Here is a 21328-nt window from a genome sequence, read left to right as displayed (position 1 = left end):
AACACTTTATGAGGTAGGTTTGAGATGTACATACACATACGTACATACACTTAGTGATCTGTTCTAACACTTTATGAAGTAGGTTTGGGACGTTACTACACATACGTACATACACTTAGTGATCTATTCTAACACTTTATGAGGTAGGTTTTGGACGTTACTACACATACGTACATACACTTAGTGATCTGTTTTAACACTTTATGAGATAGGATTGGGACGTTACTACACATTTCGTACATACACTTTGTGATCTGTTCTAACACTTTATGAGGTAGGTTTGGGACGTTACTACACATACGTACATACACTTAGTGATCTGTTCTAACACTTTATGAGGTAGGTTTGGGACGTTACTACACATACGTACCTACACTTAGTGATCTGTTTTAACACTTGATGAGGTAGGATTGGGACGTTACTACACATACGTATATACACTTCTAACACTTTATGAGGTAGGTTTGGGACGTTACTACACATAAGTACATACACTTCTAACACTTTATGAGGTAGGTTTGGGACGTTACTACACATACGTACATACACTTGTAACACTGTATGAGGTAGGTTTTGGACGTTACTACACATACGTACATACACTTAGTGATCTGTTTTAACACTTTATGAGATAGGATTGGGACGTTACTACACATTTCGTACATACACTTTGTGATCTGTTCTAACACTTTATGAGGTAGGTTTGGGACGTTACTACACATACGTACATACACTTAGTGATCTGTTCTAACACTTTATGAGGTAGGTTTGGGACGTTACTACACATACGTACCTACACTTAGTGATCTGTTTTAACACTTGATGAGGTAGGATTGGGACGTTACTACACATACGTATATACACTTCTAACACTTTATGAGGTAGGTTTGGGACGTTACTACACATAAGTACATACACTTCTAACACTTTATGAGGTAGGTTTGGGACGTTACTACACATACGTACATACACTTCTAACACTTTATGAGGTAGGTTTGGGACGTTACTACACATAGTAGCTACAGTTAATTATCTGTTCTAACATTTTATGAGGTAGGTTTGGAACGTTACTACACATACGTACATGCACTTAGTGATCTGTTCTAACACTTTATGAGGTAGGTTTGAGATGTTCATACAGAAAATGTCTATTGTTACTTACGAAAGGCTAATTCACACACATATCAAAACTATACCCTAAACCTCAGAAACCTGATTGTCCACTTCGACCCATAATGTAGACCAATGAATCATTGACCTACAATCTCAGTAAATGTATAGTGTGGGCATTTTCTAAATATGTAACATTAGCCGGCTCCTTTCTCAAAGACTCTTTCAACTTTAAATATATTCAACTAAATCATAAAACCTTAATGGCCAGTTTTAATGTAATCTCTCTGTTCACAGAAGTCCCAACAACTGAAGCCTGAAAGATAGCTTTAGAACTTTATATCCAAGACCCCAACCCATTGTTACACATCTCTATCAATCCATTAGCAACTCTTATAGAATTCACTACCACCAAAACTAACTTTATGTTCAATAACCAAAACCACCTACAAATAAATGGCCTAAGTATGTGGAATCCCGTGTCACCAGTTCTTGCCAACATTTTTATGACACAGATTGAATCATAAGCAATCAATTCAGCCTTACACCCACCACTATACTGGTACAGGTATGTTGATGATACAATTGTTGGATTTACATCTACAGAACACGCAGTTTTTCAATCATGTTAACGTGATACACCCCAACATTAAGTTCTCCTGTGAACAGGAAAAAACTAACCAAATATCATTTCTTAACCTCAAAATTACAAGAACCGACGCACAATTCAAAACAGAAATCTACAGAAATATCACCCATACTGGATTATACATTTCCTGTCACTCAGCACATGAAACAAAACAAAAACTCAACATATTAAGAAACCAAATAAACACAGCCACAAAACCATGTTCACTTGATAAAACTAATGATGAAATCAACAAAATAAAACAATACTTCATCAACATTAACAAATGTCCTCAAAAAACTGTGGAAAAAATTATACACACATCTAGACCAACAACAAACAAACAACAGTAAATACCAAGATACAACAAACTACAAAATCTTACATTGCTACATATGTTCCCAATATCAGAGAAAAAATAACCAACATTTGGGAAAACCTTATAACAAAACACAACATTCCAATAAACACCAAATTTATTCAAAAACCAGGTACAAAACTAAAATCCATACAGTGTAAAAACTACACTTACAAACACAACACCAACATAATTTATAAAATACAATGTAATAACTGCTACGACTTCTATATTGGAGAAACAAGTAGAAAAATGGAAACCAGATTAAAAGAACATAAAAAACACCTTCACAAATGTTTGAACACTGCAAATCAAATAAACACAACATAACCATAGAAAACACCCAGATACAAAGTAGAGAAACAAATATAAACAAATGCAAAATCAAAGAAGCCTTACTTATACAGCAACTAAAACCAAAATTAAACCAATATAAAGAAACACCTTTATACGTATACTAATTAAGAACCTAACACTAACCTGCAACGCCCCTACAATCCGGTACCCGTTTATTCTCTCGTCGCAAAGACATGTGCCCGGCGACTGTCAGTTCCAATATTTGTTAACCTCAAGATGAACTAGGAAGGTCGAAATGTTGTTCTCTGCTTATCAATAAAAGTGTTGTTACCACTCGTTCTGAGATACATTTTTATTTCAAGTGGATTCCTCGTCATCAACAATATACAATAAAAGTGTTGTTACCAGTCGTTCTGAGATACACTTTTATTTCAAGTGGATTCCTCGTCATCAACAATATACAATAAAAGTGTTGTTACCAGTCGTTCTGAGATACACTTTTATTTCAAGTGGATTCCTCGTCATCAACAATATATAATAAAAGTGTTGTTACCAGTCGTTCTGAGATACACTTTTATTTCAAGTGGATTCCTCGTCATCAACAATATATAATAAAAGTGTTGTTACCAGTCGTTCTGAGATACACTTTTATTTCAAGTGGATTCCTCGTCATCAACAATATACAATAAAAGTGTGTTTACCAGTCGTTCTGAGATACACTTTTATTTCAAGTGGATTCCTCGTCATCAACAATATACAATAAAAGTGTTGTTACCAGTCGTTCTGAGATACACTTTTATTTCAAGTGGATTCCTCGTCATCAACAATATATAATAAAAGTGTTGTTACCAGTCGTTCTGAGATACACTTTTATTTCAAGTGGATTCCTCGTCATCAACAATATATAATAAAAGTGTTGTTACCAGTCGTTCTGAGATACACTTTTATTTCAAGTGGATTCCTCGTCATCAACAATATATAATAAAAGTGTGTTTACCAGTCGTTCTGAGATACATTTTTATTTCAAGTGGATTCCTCGTCATTAACAATATACAATAAAAGTGTTGTTACCAGTCGTTCTGAGATACATTTTTATTTCAAGTGGATTCCTCGTCATCAACAATATACAATAAAAGTGTTGTTACCAGTCGTTCTGAGATACATTTTTATTTCAAGTGGATTCCTCGTCATCAACAATATACAATAAAAGTGTTGTTACCAGTCGTTCTGAGATACACTTTTATTTCAAGTGGATTCCTCGTCATCAACAATATATAATAAAAGTGTTGTTACCAGTCGTTCTGAGATACATTTTTATTTCAAGTGGATTCCTCGTCATCAACAATATACAATAAAAGTGTTGTTACCAGTCGTTCTGAGATACACTTTTATTTCAAGTGGATTCCTCGTCATCAACAATATAAAAGTCTTGTATAGATCGCCATCAGTATCTAATGAGGATCTCAGATTTACTGTAAAAGTCTGCTAGAGGTCGCCACTCATATTTCATGATGAGCTCAGATCTGTCGGTTTGTTGTTAAGCACAAAGCTTCACATTGAGCTACCTGAGCTATGCCCTCCACGGGTATCGAAAACCGGTATGTACTGTTGTAAATGGCAGACATATCGTGTAGATTATTTGTATTATTTATTATTATAGGGCTGTCTCGTCTAGAACTCTCTACAAGGTAACATCTGTTATTTATGTAAATAGAAATAACGATTAATCCTGTTTTGTAACTTACAATTTACACGTGAAATAAAGAAATAAAAATACAGCATTAATTAATTATACATACAGTACCGGAGTCTCTTCTGCACGTGGACTCTTGGGAAACTCGGGACCCCATCTTCTGTTGTTAACAGCTACGATAAGGAAGTTGTTTCTTTATATGTTTTTAATTGACTGCTACAACAACAACAACAAAACAACAGATGACAGACAGAAACAGAATATATTAGTTCACGTTAGTCATGGTAAGAAAAAATCACGTAACAAAGAAAACGTAAATCTTAAGAGGCTAGTAAATATAAATCTATTCTTTGGGAGTATTTAGGTGCATTCTTTATAGGAAAGACTTGTAGTATTGTGAAGGTTATTTTCAATTTACTTCTAGAATGATACAAACACCCAGTTTTACAGAACATCACCGCAGGGGGGCTGGAAATCCTCGCTGTCTCGTGCACAGTCTAAACTCTTCAGTGTAGACATATATAAAGGTGACCACTAGAAAGGCAAGTCATCGTTTTTTTTGTAAAGTTTAAGTTATATACGGATTACCCAAGCATGGCACGTGCGTACCCGCTTTGTTTTGACGGTGTCTTAATTACATTACTGCCAGAAATGCTCTTATTTTCAGATTTAAACGATGTTTGTTTGTTTATTTTTGAATTTCGCGCAAAGCTACTCGAGGGCTATCTGCGCTAGCCGTTCCTAATTCAGAAATGTGAGACTAGAGGAGAGATAGCTTGTCATCATCACCCACCGCTAACTCTTGAGCTACTCTTTTACCAATTAATAATGAGATTGACCGTCACATTATAACGCCCCCACGGCTGAAAGGGCGACCATGTTTGGTGCGACGGAGATTCGAACCCTCGGATTACGAGTCGAACGCCTTAACCCAACTGGCCATGTCGAGCCTGATTTGAAACGAAAGCAATGCATCGCATTATTTATAGTTTACGTCAGATGGGACAGAACAGTATCACCTCCAAGACACAGAGTTGTTATTGGCTGGAAAAACTGATGGTTTTCTTGTTTTAGATTTACCTTATAAGGCTAGTGCTGAAAATGAACGAAGCTTATTTTACATAATCACAGTATCATGTGGGGGCGCTAGCGTCGAGAAACTAACAGGTGTTACAGGAGTTGGTTTCGTGTTCATGCGAGAACGAGAAGAATGTCTACCGTAATGGTAAAGTCACGTGCGCGGAACAGCAGTGACCACCGTTTAGCAACGTGTTAACATTTATAATGTAAACCGGTTAAAAACGAGATAGGTTAGAATTTCAACCTATAAGTTGGCAAACGTTATGTAATTTAATTTTAATACAACGCAGCTAGTGTTTAGTCTCTCTTTATGTTGGGTTACACTTTATCAATGTCAGTATTACCTATTTTGCTAATTAAAAAATAACAAAACGTTTAATAACTAATACATGAAAATCTTTATTTAACGGAGGTTATGCGTGACTAACCATTTAACGTGAAGTAAAGAATAACTGACCATCTAGCGTTAAGTAAGGAGTAACTGACCATCTGGCGTGAACTAAGGAATAACTGATCATTTAACGTGAAGAATAACTGACTATTTAGGGTGAAGTAAGGAAAATCTGATAATTTATCCTGAGTTAGGAATAATTCACCATTTATCGCGCATAAGGTATAACTGACTATCTAGCGTGAGTAAAGAATAACTGACCATTTAGCGTAAAGTAAAAAATAACTGACCATTTAGCGTGAAGTAAGGAATAACTGACCATTTAGCCTGAGTTAGGAATTATTCACCATTTAGCGTGAAGTAAGTTGTAGCCACTCTTATCCAGGGGATATCTATTGTTTATTTGACGATAATTTATCTACTTTACATTGTGTTTGTTAAGGTTTCAATGAATCTTCTGATGTCTTTCCGTTCTGATATTTCTCTTTTGTTACCTTTTGGTGAAGGCAGTTAAACCTTTAACACTAAATTTTCTTTAATATTTAGGCCAATCGTCGCCTAGTATTTAGCATGCTTGGACTCTGGATCCTTTGGTTTACTACTTGTGGTCCGTTGCCTCAAAAACGCACTCCGCAATTTGAAGGTTGTGTGTGTATCATAAGAATGAAGATCAATTCCTACTATTAGATCAGACGAGAGTATCCCTAGAGTTAATGTTCATGTGTTAGATATCAACACTTCACATTAATCCTCATATAGTCTACCCTCATTTATTACCTATATATCAACTCTGACATCTGTATAAATTAATGTTCATGGTCCATCATGTGTTATATATCAACACTTTAATTCACATTAATCCTCATATAGTCTACCCTCATTTATCACCTATATATAAACTCAGACATCTGTATAAATTAATGTTCATGGTCCATCATGTGTTAGATATCAACACTTTAATTCACATTAATCCTCATATAGTCTACCCTCATTTATTACCTATATATCAACTCTGACATCTGTATAAATTAATGTTCATGGTCCATCATGTGTTAGATATCAACACTTTAATTCACATTAATCCTCATATAGTCTACCCTCATGGTCTTTTATGACCTATATATCAACTCTGAGATCTGTATAAATTCCGATGGTCCATAGTAGTTATATACACCATTATGCAAATTAATTGAAAGAAGACGGAAAATTACGATTTTTTTAATTTTTTGCATTTTATTTCTGAGAATCCAAAAATTACTCAGAAATTAATACATGATATGACCGCTTTTATTTTTCAGAAGATCATTACTCCGCTTTGGCATCGAGTCCACTAGTTCACTGCAATCTTTACTAATTTTTGGATTGCGGTACCACACCTCAATTATGGCCTCAATTAGCTTATCTTTCGTAGTACAGTCTTTTCCCCGAAGTCTTTCTTTACAAATCGCCCAAAGATTTTCAATAGGATTTAAATCCGGAGAGTTTCCAAGCCAGTCCAGCACCTTTATTCCCGTTGTAGTTTTAAAATTCTTCACAAGTTTCGATGTGTGACACGGAGCCAGATCTTGCTGAGAAATGCCAGATTCATCTTGAAATCTCTTTTTCAATTCTGGAACAACTCTTCTCTGCAAAACTTCGATGTATTATGGTCCTCGCATCATACCTTCTACGATATGTAAGCCTCCGACGCCATAGTAGCTGAAAAAGCCCCAAAACATCTCTTCAAGGGATGTTATACGAACTGATTGATGTGAGATTCTCGAAGTTTCTCACCTGGAGATCTGCGAACATGCAGACTTTTTTGACCCTGTATGAAGAAATGAGTCTTGCCACTGAATAACACCTTCCTCCATTGTTCTTTGGTCCAGTTCTTGTATTTCAGACCCCATTGATACCGTTTCTTCTTCATTAAGTTGGTAAGAAGTTGTTTTTTGATTGGTCTCCTTGCCGTTCGAACGCAATTTTGAATGACGTAATATTCCTCAAAATTTCGTCATATATCCCAAAAATAGGTCGACCGTACTATAAAACACAGCTATTGACGCCGTCTGTGTGAAAAAAATGACTATTAAAGGAAATCAGCGGGTCCAGCGAGCCTACACCAGCCGCCATGCTAAAAATATTGTAAAATGACCACTTGTTTCAATTAATTTGAACAAGGGTGTATGTTCCTAAATGAATTAATTTATCTTTATTATATTGTATTGTTAGAATCTACCTGTATCACATGTTCTGTTTTATTATATTACATACATTCTCATGGTCTATTTGCACCAGCTCCAATACAAGTTATTGCCTGTTTGTATCATATCTTTGTTGGATAACATTTATCTGTATCACATTAGCTTTGGTCTGTCTGTATTTTGTTTATTGTTGCACTATCCGACCACTGTTTAATTTTTATGTCACATCTAATGTTATGACTTATCTGTATCCTGTCCAATGTTTCGGTTTATCTATATCATGTCATTATTACTGTCTGTCTATCTCTTATTTTGAATCAATACTTAATTAATTTTGGTTAATTTGTTTCAAACATTTTTCAGAATAACAATTTTTTCAGCAGCCTGTATAAAAAACAAACACATCAAGGAACTGGAAAAATGATGAGAGAAAAAACTTGCTAAAGAATGAGGTTGTTATGATTATCTCAAGACTTGGATAATTATCTTATACGTTAAATCAAAAGTCAGGTAAAGAATAAGGTTGTTATGATTATCTCAGAACTTGGATAATTATCTTATACATTAAATTAGAAGTCAGGTAAAGAATGAGGTTGTTATGATTATCTCAGAACTTGGATAGTTATCTTATACATTAAATTAGAAGTCAGGTAAAGAATGAGGTTGTTATGATTATCTCAAGACTTGGATAATTATCTTATACATTAAATCAAAAGTCAGGTAAAGAATAAGGTTGTTATGATTATCTCAGGACTTGGATATTATATTATACATTAAATTAGAAGTCAGGTAAAGAATGAGGTTGTTATGATTATCTCAGAACTTGGATATTATATTATACATTAAATTAGAAGTCAGGTAAAGAATGAGGTTGTTATGATTATCTCAGAACTTGGATAATTATCTTATACATTAAATTAGAAGTCAGGTAAAGAATGAGGTTGTTATGATTATCTCAGAACTTGGATAATTATCTTATACATTAAATTAGAAGTCAGGTAAAGAATGAGGTTGTTATGATTATCTCAGGACTTGGATAATTACCTTATACATTAAATCAAAAGTCAGGTAAAGAATGAGGTTGTTATGATTATCTCAGGACTTGGATAATTATCTTATACATTAAATCAAAAGTCAGGTAAAGAATGAGGTTGTTATGATTATCTCAGAACTTGGATAATTATCTTATACATTAAATTAGAAGTCAGCTAAAGAATGAGGTTGTTATGATTATCTCACAACTTGGATATTATATTATACATTAAATTAGAAGTCAGGTAAAGAATGAGGTTGTTATGATTATCTCAGAACTTGGATAATTATCTTATACATTAAATTAGAAGTCAGGTAAAGAATGAGGTTGTTATGATTATCTCAGGACTTGGATAATTATCTTATACATTAAATCAAAAGTCAGGTAAAGAATGAGATTGTGATGATTATCTCAGGACTTGGATAATTATCTTGTACATTAAATCAAAAGTCAGGTAAAGAATGAGGTTGTTATGATTATCTCAGGACTTGGATAATTATCTTATACATTAAATCAAAAGTCAGGTAAAGAATGAGATTGTGATGATTATCTCAGGACTTGGATAATTATCTTATACATTAAATTAGAAGTCAGGTAAAGAATGAGATTGTGATGATTATCTCAGGACTTGGATAATTATCTTATACATTAAATTAGAAGTCAGCTAAAGAATGAGGTTGTTATGATTATCTCAGAACTTGGATAATTATCTTATACATTAAATCAAAAGTCAGGTAAAGAATGAGGTTGTTATGATTATCTCAGAACTTGGATAATTATCTTATACATTAAATCAAAAGTCAGCTAAAGAATGAGGTTGTTATGATTATTGCAGAACTTGGATAATTATCTTATACATTAAATCAAAAGTCAGGTAAAGAATGAGGTTGTTATGATTATCTCAGAACTTGGATAATTATCTTATACATTAAATCAAAAGTCAGGTAAAGAATGAGGTTGTTATGATTATCTCAGAACTTGGATATTATATTATAGATTAAATCAAAAGTCAGGTAAAGAATGAGGTTGCTATGATTATCTCAGGACTTGGATAATTATCTTATACATTAAATCAAAAGTCAGGTAAAGAATGAGGTTGTTATGATTATCTCAAGACTTGGATAATTATCTTATACATTAAATCAAAAGTCAGGTAAAGAATGAGGTTGTTATGATTATCTCATAACTTGGATAATTATCTTATACATTAAATCAAAAGTCAGGTAAAGAATGAGGTTGTTATGATTATCTCAGAACTTGGATAATTACCTTATACATTAAATCAAAAGTCAGGTAAAGAATGAGGTTGTTATGATTATCTCAGAACTTGGATAATTATCTTGTACATTAAATCAAAAGTCAGGTAAAGAATGAGGTTGTTATGATTATCTCAGAACTTGGATAATTATCTTATACATTAAATTAGAAGTCAGGTAAAGAATGAGGTTGTTATGATTATCTCAGAACTTGGATAATTATCTTATACATTAAATCAAAAGTCAGGTAAAGAATGAGGTTGTTATGATTATCTCAGAACTTGGATAATTATCTTATACATTAAATTAGAAGTCAGCTAAAGAATGAGGTTGTTATGATTATCTCAGAACTTGGATAATTATCTTATACATTAAATTAGAAGTCAGCTAAAGAATGAGGTTGTTATGATTATCTCAGAACTTGGATAATTATCTTATACATTAAATCAAAAGTCAGGTAAAGAATGAGGTTGTTATGTTTATCTCAGGACTTGGATAATTATCTTATACATTAAATTAGAAGTCAGTTAAAGAATGAGGTTGTTATGATTATCTCAGAACTTGGATAATTCTCTTATACACTAAATTAGAAGTCAGGTAAAGAATGAGATTGTTATGATTACATCAGGACTTGGATAATTATCTTATACATTAAATCAAAAGTCAGGTAAAGAATGAGGTTGTTATGATTATCTCAGAACTTGGATAATTATCTTATACATTAAATCAAAAGTCAGGTAAAGAATGAGGTTGTGATGATTATCGTAGGACTTGGATACAGGTTACAGGATATATCTAGATATTTTGGTCCAAACAATTATTTCTCGACTACTACATCAACAACAAGTAAGAGGCCCGTCATGGCTAAGTGGGTTAAGGCGTTCGACTCGTAATCTTAGGGTCACAGGTTCGAATCCCAGTTGCACCAAACGTGCTCGTCCTTTCAGCCGTGAGGGCGTTTTAATGTGCGATCAATCCCACTACTCGTTGGTAAAAGAGTGGCCCAAGAGGTGGCGGTGATGACTAGCTGCCTTCCCTCCAGGTTTACACTGCTAAGTTAGGGATGTTTTATATTTAAAATTTATATTATTTATTTATATTATATTATATTATTTATATTAAAATAATAAATAAAATTATATATTCAAACATCTAACACCGCCCTCTACATTCCGACACTCAGTTGCACAACCCCTTTCAAACATGTGGTCAGCTTCCGGTGGGTTACCTCTTTCTTTGTGAACCTGACGATGATCGAAGAAGGTCGAAACGTTGTTCGCTCTTCTATGTAAAATATTTTCTCAACCCAAACGAGCCGTTTTTGCATATAAAAGTTAATATACCCCACGAATTAAAAAATCACGAAAAGATATACTGCTGCATAACATATATTCCGTACATTAGCAGAAAAATAACCAACATTTGGGAAATACTAGTCACAAAATATGACATTCCAGTTAATACCAAATTTATTCAAAAACCAGGCACAAAACTGAGGTCTATACCATGTAAAAACTACACTGACAAACACCACACCAACATTATTTATAAAATACAATGTGATAACTACCACGACTTCTATATTGGAGAAAGAAGTAGAAAAATGGAAACCAGATTCAAAGAACATAAAAAGTCACCTTCACACGTTTTCGAGCATTGCAAGTCAAATAAACACAACATAACCATACTAAATAAAGAAACAAACGCAAAATTAAAGAAGCCTTGCTTATACAAAAACTCAAGCCCAAAATAAACCAATACAAAGGAACACCTTTATACTATTTTAAAAATAATAAAATAAATAATATAAAATTATTAATTCAAACATCTTAGCACGTTCTCTGCATCCCGACACTCAGTTACATAACCCCTTTCAAGCATGTGGTCAGCTTCTGGTCAGTTACCTCTTTCTTTCTTTGTGAACCTGACGATGACCGAAGAAGGTCGAAACGTTGTTCTCTCCTCTGCATAAAAAAATGTCTCAACCCAAACCAGCCGTTTTTATATATATTTTTTTCTCTACAAGTGGGTTTTCTCGTCATCACTAAAGGTAACCAGAAATATACACTTGTGTATGATAGAAATTTGTAATAATAAATTTATGTTAGGCCTAGTTGATTTTAGTTCCCAGATTGCCCCTGAAAAAGAAAGGTCCACCTTTCGAAAGCGCCCTTTTCGAGTTATAAGCGTTTCTATTTCAGTGTTAGGCCTCGTTGATAGATGATTGAAACTAGCGTAGTTTTGTTAGGCCTGAGCCTGAGAGTTCTTCCAACCCCCAGACGAATACACTTGTTTATGATAGGAGTTTGTAATAATCAATTTATGTTAAGCCTAGGTGATAAATAACTCAAACTAGCGTAGTTTTGTTAGGCCTAAGCACTGACGTGTGAAGGGCAGACCCTTACTTGAGAGGTCTTCCAACCCCCAGCCTCCTATCTGAGATACAGTAGTGTTATTTTGTCTAAATGGTGGCTTCCAGTAACATGAAAGTGTTAATTTTCCACACATACACAGAAGTTAACAGATACTAGAAACACCACTTAACCAGGCAAAGTTTAAATAGGCTAATGTTGGGTGTGGGTTATGTTCTAGAGATATACGTAAGTTTTCAAAAGACACCTAACTACAAACACCGTAATCATCGTTGACTCAATGTCGATAATTTCAGATCACTGTAAGTAATGGAAGTAGGGCGGTTCAAAATGAAGGAACATATTTCATTATACCGGCCGGTTAATAATTGTGGGACATGTCAGTGTACACTTTTAATGACAAGACTGAAACTGGTAGTTTTCTATCGCATCTATAATAAACACTTTTGTGGAGTGTGCTTGTTTTATTCGGAATTCGTGATTCATGTGTGATATATTCTTCTTTAAGTTCTTGAGTGAAGTAAAAATATAGTATTAACAAAATTAAAGCTTAAAATCATGCCGTTCTGAAACTCTGTGAATAAAGGAAGGTAAAATAAATATATTGTTATTATATTGCAAAACTCTATTACTACCAAACTAATAATAACTGGATGATGAAGTAAGAAGCCAGTGGATTCAGAAAGTTTTCAAACCAGATAATGAATCTTCTTTCTCTGGATATATTTTCATGGTAACATGATGTTTTGCGCAGACTCAGGTTACAAAACCACGGATTTAAAATATGTAGGCATAATATCTGGACGTGATATAATCTGTGCATAAGTTAGACTTATCCAACACATTTCTATCATGAATCATCTCAGCAAGCAAATTCACGGCGTGGTTATCATTATACGGGCTGATTTAATATCGAGTTTCTGAACTTGTGTAAGCAACTTATATAATCCACACGAGTTCACCAACATTGACCACATAGTCATTGGCCTTTAACTACAGTTTAGTATTGGTTCCTGTCTCACAGCATGTCTACTTTTTTATTTTCATTTGAAATGGAGAAATACGCGTTTAAAACTGGACATCTGATAGGTTTCTATGAAACGAACGGCATGGGTTTAAGGCGTAGAACGCGCTAACTGGTAAAGCATGACGTCACGACAAGACTGTCAATAATTATTGTAACAAATACTTGAAAGTTCTGTTCGAAGAGTTAGTAACGGGTTGGTTTAAACGACTAATAGATTTCAAGAATTTTTATAACTTGGAAATTCTCTTGGCGTTTCAACACATTTCATGTACAGGATACTCAATAAGACAGCAGATCACGCTGTACTGTTAGTCCACCGCTGGGGTAGCGGCAAGTTTTCGAATTTACAATCTAGTGCAGACGTGTGTTTTTGAGCTCCGTTATTTGCTACTTTTTATATTTCGCTAGGCCTCGTTTTCTGAATATTAATTGTTTCTTGTGTTGCTAATTGTTTTTGCTGTTTTCTCGCTGTGTAGTAGCGATGTCTTCAAATGACGTTGATGTAATGCGACGTACTGTTTTTGTTGAATGTTCTAACGCCAGCCATGGTGAAGTTATCCATGCAGTTTGTTCAACTTTTGGAGCGGCTTCAATAACTTCAGTTGTTCCACGACCCGGTGGCTATGAGGTTGCTTTCTGCTGATGTCGATATGGTGATTGATTCTGGTTTATTGGTTAATGGAGTGCATTACTTCACGAATGGGGTTACCAAACGTACAGTTACTGTTTCTTTCATGGATGTACCAGAATATATCGAAGATGCTGTACTTTTACAGAAGTTGAAGGACTTTGAATATGAGGTTAAAAGTCCTCTTGTATGGAAACGGGACCAAGGTATTTATTTAGGTTTTCGCCATGTTCGTGTTTCGTTAAGTGCCACAAGTACATCTTTGCCATATGTCGTGAAGGTTATTGATCCCCTGGGAAAGGTTGTAATGCTTAAGGTAAAACATGACCATCAAATGAAAGTGTGTAATTCGTGTTTAAGTGCGGATCATCTGTATAGAGATTGTCCCCAATTAATTTGCCGGAACTGTCATGAGCAAGGTCACGTGCGTCATCGTTGTCCTAAGCTTGGGGTTTCCCCGCCTCTCCCTCGCGATAGTGCTGTAGTGGCTCAGGCCCCTATTGAAAGTGTAGAATCAGATAAGGGTGATCGACCAACTGACGTTCCACGACAAACAATGGAGGTTTCTCTCCCGATGAAAGAGGCGGCTACAGTGTCTCACAGGACAAGTGTTCTCGTCGTTCGTTCGACTGTCTCTGCAGGTGCGAGAGAACGAACTGGTAGTCAGCCCTCTATTGGACGCCGACATTTAGATAGCCACTTCCTACCCTTACAGGTTCGAGGTGAGTCTGCCACAAGTGCTGTTGTGGAACCTGTATCTCGCCGATGGAAATATGCGAGTGTGGTGGCGACGGACACTCCTGGGACCACGAAGAAAGGTGGTGGACGGAAACGTTTATCGGACATGACGGTACTGCGTCTCTCTAAGGCGAATCCTAAGACCGTGTCTCAAAAGTAGTTACCTATTTGCTAATTTACTTATTTTTTGTGTCATTACGATATTGTGCAAGTGAATAATGTACTTTTACATAGTGCATTTTGTACTACATGTTGATATCTTTGTTCATCTTTTGTACTAGATTAATTTGTTTATTCATACCATGTCTTTTATCTTAGCATGATCCAATCACTTAGGGTGGGTGTATTGAATTGTAACGGTTTGCATAATATCAGCAAATTGTCGTATTGTTTGGATTACTTTTCTGCTAATTTTGATGTGGTGTGTTTACAGGAAACTTTTTTTACTAATGATTTTATTGAAGTTGTCACGGAATATTGGAAGGGTGCTGTTTTTGTCAATAATTCACATAATGGACGTCATGGGGTGGCTATTTTGTTACAACGGCATTTGAATGACAAAGTTATGCTTGATTTCTTGGATAGGGGTGGTCGAGTGATAACGTTAAAGTTCATATTTACGGATTTATCATTTAAATTGTCATCTGTTTATGCACCACGTGACATTTACGAACGACGGGATTTTTTTCGTTCATTAGATTTTTCTTTAGATGATTGCTGGGATTAATAGTAGTTGGGGATTTTAATTGTGTTTTGGATGAAACGCGTGAAAAATTTCCTGTACATTTATCCCGCGATGCGAGTCGTCTGGCCTTTGAACAGTTCATTACAAGGTTCGGTTTATTGGATGTACATTCAGTATTAACATCAAATACTCCTGGTTTAACGTGGAGGCGTTTTGTTCTTGGAGAGTTGATCACTTCCCGTCTAGACTTGATTACGGCTAACCTGCAGGGTGTTGTCAATAGTTTCCATACGATGTGGTTCCCTGGTGCCGATCATGCTCTGTTAAGCTTCACTCTTAACTTATCTCAAGTTGTTACGGGTCCAAATTACTTTCACTTTAATAATCAGCTACTGAGAGATGTTGAATACATAAATACCATCACACTCTTAATCGAAAGAAGCCGTATTTGGCAAGTATATGGTCGTGACAAGATCTCCTGGTATGCGACCTTAAAAAATGCAATCCGTGATATTACCAAGCGATATTCGCTTCGTCGGGCGTGTGACTTTCGATTTAAGGAACGTAAGTTAGAACATTCCGTTGCTCGTGAGTTGTGTAAATTGGCGAGTTGTCCTACTCGGTCTAGGGAAAAGTTATATGCATATGAAGAAGACTTGGAGAAATGTGATCATGACGCCATTGAAGGGGCTCGGATTCGTTCACATATTCGTTGGTTCGAGGAGGGCGAAAGGTCAACCTCTTACTTTTTGCGTATGGAGAAAGTTCGGACAGAGTTTCGATCCATGCTTACTGAATGAGGTGTTCGAAGTGGATGATATAGCTGCTGTTTTACATCACTGTTATTCTACTTTGTATACTAAAGAAGTCCAGCAGGATGATGTAGATATGGTGCTCAACTTTATCGACAAAACGCTTTCCCCTGAGCAAGATGTGTGATGCACCTTTCACGGCCTCGGAATTGTTATCTGCACTTGCTGGTTTACCGACTGGAAAATCTCCGAGTCTTGATGGATTTACATCAGAATTTTACAAGTACTTTTTACCGTTATTTGTAGATGATTTTGTAACCGTCTTATCCGACCTCTAACACTCCAAACAGTTGCTCCATTGGTGTGATTGTTCCTATTCCGAAGGGCGGGGATCGACGGTTGGTGGCTAATAGTCGGCCACTGACGTTGCTGTGTACTGACTACAAGTTATTGGCTAAAGTGCTGGCTCGACGCCTTTCCACCGTAATATCTAGTTTAGTGTCAGTTAATCAGTCTGGTTGTATGCCTGTCATTGACAACCCGCTGACTTTAGTTTTGCTTCTCCAATCTTTAGAACGTACAGGACATGGGGGAATTTTTTTGAAGCTCGATCAAATGAAAGCCTTTGATCGGGTGAACCATGACTATGTATTTCAACTTCTCGTGCGAGTGGGTTTTAACTCGACTTTTGTTAATTGGATTAAACTATGTTATACTGATATTTCTAGCTGTGTTAAGTTTAATGGCTTTCTCACTGATAGGTTCTCCTTATCTCGAGGTATTCGTCAAGGCTGCCCAATGTCTGCTTTGCTTTATGTTCTCAGTGTTGAACCATTAAGAAATATGTTGTTCCATCATGATCAGATTATAGGTATTGGGGGTGATGGGTTCCTCAACACACCGTCCCTTATTTATCAACATGCTGACGACACTACATTGACTTTACAAGATTCTGATTCCTTGCCATACGTTTTGGATGTTTGTAGTATCTTTGGTCGGGCTTCGGGTGGTAGGATTAATTGGACAAAGAGTCAGGGTCTCTGGGTTGGGAGCTTGGCCTCTTCTAATGACTATGTCCTGGGAGAGTTGAAAATCTCCCAGAATCCTATTCGGATTTTGGGTATTATTTTTCATTCTCAATTTGATGTTATGCTGCAGGATACGTGGCGGGGAGTTTTGCGCAAAGTCTCTAGTATCCTGGTGTCCTGGAGATATCGTTCCCTGTCGCTGAAGGGCAAATCTATCGTGGTGAATGTCTTGGTGGCGTCGGTTTTGTGGTATCCATTGTAAATCCTCTCATTGCTACAACAATTTGAAGCTCGGTTTCGTCAAAGTGTATTAGATTTCGTGTGGCTGGGTGGTATTCACAAGATTGCTTATTGGATCTTGGCCAAGAATTGTGGGGGTATCGATTTGGTAGATATACACGTTCGTAACCTTGCTTTTCGCTTGAAATTGCTGCAGAGATGTTTGGACGGTTCTTGTCCGTCGCCTTTGAAGCAACTTCTTTTTGGGTTTTTCTCTTGTTATGGTGAACTCGCATTGGGATTTCGGGCTCTTCAATGCCGGATTTTGCCGAGGTATGTGAAGGTCTTACCAATGTTTATTCAGGATATGTTTCGTGCATGGAAGGTACTACTTGGGGATAAAGGGCTTGACCCTGTTCCTCTTTCATCGCATGTTTCCGACGAACCATTGTTTCTTAATCCTGTTCTTGTTGATGCTCGGTCACACACGTTTAATTTTCCTGAATTTATTAAAGCAGGATTGGTCCTTGTGCGACACTTATTGTATGAGGTGCTCCCAGGATTTCTCCCTGTGGAGGCGGTTGTAGAAATGTGTACTGATGTCGATATGTCGTTGAATGTCAATATCATTGTTTCACATCTCACTTCTTTGACGGATGCATTGCCTGAAGATTGGCTGGCGCTCACGTCTACTCAGCCAGCTCCGCTGTCTTCAACACAGTATGAGATAGACTTGTACTTTGTGGACTCTTCTAATCAACGGGTCCATTTTAGGGGATTAACTCTGAAGCAGTTGTTTTGTTATTTGAATTGTTCACTTGCTTATCATGTCTCTGCTCCATCCTTTTGGGGGAATATTGTTCCTCCAGACGATTTGACACTCATTCGCAAATCTACCTTTTTATCATTTGTGGGTTTTGATGTCTGTACCGTGGATTATTTGTTATATTTGCGAGCAGTGACTACTAATGTTAAGTTGGTGCATATGGACAGGCATCCCACAGGGTTGTGCACTTTTTGTGCAGTAACGCGGGAAACCATTGACCATCTGTTTTTCATGTGTCCTTCTGTCCAGCCCTTGTGGTCCTATGTGTATGCTTTACTGGAATTTTATTATGGATGCCGTATCTCCAACTGGGTCTGGAGGAGATGCCAGTTAGTGGGATCTCATCCTCTCTTACCTGGTCGGTGTTTAAATATTTTTCGCTTATTAACTAGTTTTGCACGGCTTGTTATCCAATCTGCGAGGTCTGTTCAGTTAGCACGAAATCGCAAGCTTCATTTAATTACGTTCTATAAAATGTGTTTACGCAAACATATACACTTACATTATCACAGATGTGTGTTACATGACTCATTAAGTGTCTTTTATTCAGTGTATCATTATAACAGTAGGTTGGTTACAAAGGGAGTACACGGATACCTGTTATGTGCTTTGTTAAGATAAAATGTGTTCTTTTCTACAATTGAATTTTGTTTTTTTATCACAGTGTTCCATTCTTTTTATTGTTCTATTAAGGTTTTTGGTGTATTCTGATTTAAAAATTACAGCTAATTATCACTTCTTTTATATTTTTTAACACATTTTACACCTGTTGTAATTTTTAGCAAGGTATCTTGCAATGTTTTTTGTTTGTTTTTTTCCATATGCTAATTACTTAACTAATGTTTCATTTACTGTATCACTATAATAGTAACAAAGATACCTGTTATGTGCTTTGTTAAGATGAAGTGTATTCTTTTCTACAAGTTTTCTGTTTTATCATAAGTGTTCCGTTGTTTTATTAATGTTTTTCGTGTAATTTGATTTAGATACTTACCGCTAACCATTACTTCTTTTATATTTTCTAATACATTTTATACCTTTTGTTGTAATTTTTTAACAAGGTGGTATCTTGCAGTGTTTTCTCTCCATATTTAACTAGTGTTTTATTTCATGTATTTTTGTTTATACCCCCTCTTTGAGGAGGGATGAATAAAGAGAAAAAAAATTGGATTTACAACGTTAAAATTAGGGGTTCGATTCCGCGCGGTGGACACTGTAGATGGTAAAAGAAAAAATACACACACAAACCTGTTTAACTGACTCTGTAAGTAAAAAAAACATTAATTATATCTCGTGCTATTTTGAAAATTGTAACTAAAAACCATGCATTGATTCGAACATATGACACGTGTCTTAACTAACTTTGCCACAACGTCATAGATGCTAGATTTCCACTTTTGAAATTAGTTTCTCAGATATTTATTACTTAGTAACTATTTAGAACAGTGTGTCATTTTCGTCCATGTCTGCATATCTTCGTTATTATATGTTTACTGCCAAGTCACAATCATTTTTTTACTTAAAAAATTGTAGAGAGGTTTCAAAATTTCGGGACCTGAAAAACATGTCCACACTATGCATCTTGAATCTGTTATTATATAAACTATCTTCTCTCCTGGAAGTTTCTCTGTGAACTATATCATGTGATGATCTAAGACCATGAGTTAGTTTGTAGCTATGTTCTGTTTTTCTACCTGGAAGTCTCTCTGTGACCTATATCACGTGATGATCTAAGACCATGAGTTAGTTTGTAGCTATGTTCTGTTTTTCTACCTGGAAGTTTCTCTGTGATCTATATCACGTAATGATCTAAGACCATGAGTTAGTTTGTAGCTATGTTCTGTTTTTCTACCTGGAAGTTTCTCTGTGATCTATATCACGTAATGATCTAAGACCATGAGTTAGTTTGTAGCTATGTTCTGTTTTTCTATTTGGAAATTTCTCTGTGATTTATATCACGTAATGATCTAAGGCCATGAGTTAGTTTGTAGCTATATTCTGTTTTTCTACCTGGAAGTTTCTCTGTGATCTATATCACGTAATGATCTAAGACCATGAGATAGTTTGTAGCTGTATTCTGTTTTTCTACCTGGAAGTTTCTCTGTGATCTATATCACGTAATGATCTAAGATCATGAGTTAGTTTGCAGCTATGTTCTGTTTTTCTACCTGGAAGTTTCTCTGTGATCTATATCATGTAATGATCTAAGATCATGAGTTAGTTTGCAGCTATGTTCTGTTTTTCTACCTGGAAGTTTCTCTGTGATCTATATCACATACACGTAATGATCTAAAGCCATGAGTTAGTTTGTAGCTATGTTCTGTTTTTCTACCTGGACATTTCTCTGTGATCTATATCACGTACACGTAATGATCTAAGGCCATGAGTTAGTTTATAGCTATGTTTTGTTTTTCTACCTGGAAGTTTCTCTGTGATCTATATCACGTAATGATCTAAGACCATGAGATAGTTTGTAGCTATATTCTGTTTTTCTACCTGCAAGTTTCTCCGTGATCTATGTCACGTAATGATCTAAGGCCATGAGTTAGTTTGTAGCTATGTTCTGTTTTTCTACCTGGAAGTTTCTTTGTGACCTATATCACGTTATGATCTAAGGCCATGAGTTAGTTTGTAGCTATGTTCTGTTTTTCTACCTGGAAGTTTCTTTGTGACCTATATCACGTTATGATCTAAGGCCATGAGTTAGTTTGTAGCTATGTTCTGTCCTTCTACCTGGAAGAGAACCTCTGTGATTAGGGCTTCTAATGTTTGATATTTTTATTTTAAATATATGTTTATGTACAGTTTTATTTAAATATCACTGTTTTTGAGAGTTTTGCTATTAATGGAGTCATGAATATATTAATATACTCTAAGCTTATTGAAATAATAATAATAGGTATAGAACATAGTTCTGTCTGTGTTCGAGTTTTGTAAGACCAACTAATTTATATTGGCTAGTAAAAACAGACTTGCTAGTAATGGATGACACATGACTTCACACTAATAATACAAGGCTATGTA

At 35.6% G+C, this 21328-nt stretch overlaps 2 protein-coding genes across 3 annotated transcripts in view; both read left to right on the top strand.

Annotated features, from left to right (window-relative positions):
* Window positions 1-21328, top strand: part of LOC143228645 (inverted formin-2-like) — an 89845-nt gene that overhangs the window by 19064 nt on the left and 49453 nt on the right. The window lies entirely within an intron of this gene.
* On the top strand, window positions 13587-19805 carry LOC143228647 (uncharacterized). The gene is made up of 2 exons (XM_076459885.1): window positions 13587-14950; window positions 19494-19805. Exons 1-2 carry the CDS (start codon window positions 14052-14054, stop codon window positions 19528-19530), a joined length of 936 nt encoding a protein of 311 aa, XP_076316000.1. The 5' UTR covers window positions 13587-14051; the 3' UTR covers window positions 19531-19805.

The sequence above is a fragment of the Tachypleus tridentatus genome, chromosome 10 (assembly GCF_004210375.1).
Source record: "Tachypleus tridentatus isolate NWPU-2018 chromosome 10, ASM421037v1, whole genome shotgun sequence".
NCBI classification, from domain to species: Eukaryota; Metazoa; Arthropoda; class Merostomata; order Xiphosura; family Limulidae; genus Tachypleus; species Tachypleus tridentatus.
The sequence above is the reverse complement of the archived record's forward strand: the minus strand, read 5'-3'. Positions and strand labels throughout refer to the sequence as shown.

Coding starts and splice junctions, on each gene's coding strand:
- LOC143228647 (XM_076459885.1), top strand. CDS start 14,052: ATGAGGTTGCTTTCTGCTGATGTCGATATGGTGATTGATTCTGGTTTA. Junction 14,951..19,493: donor CCTAAGACCGTGTCTCAAAA/GTAGTTACCTAT, acceptor CGTTAAAATTAG/GGGTTCGATTCCGCGCGGTG.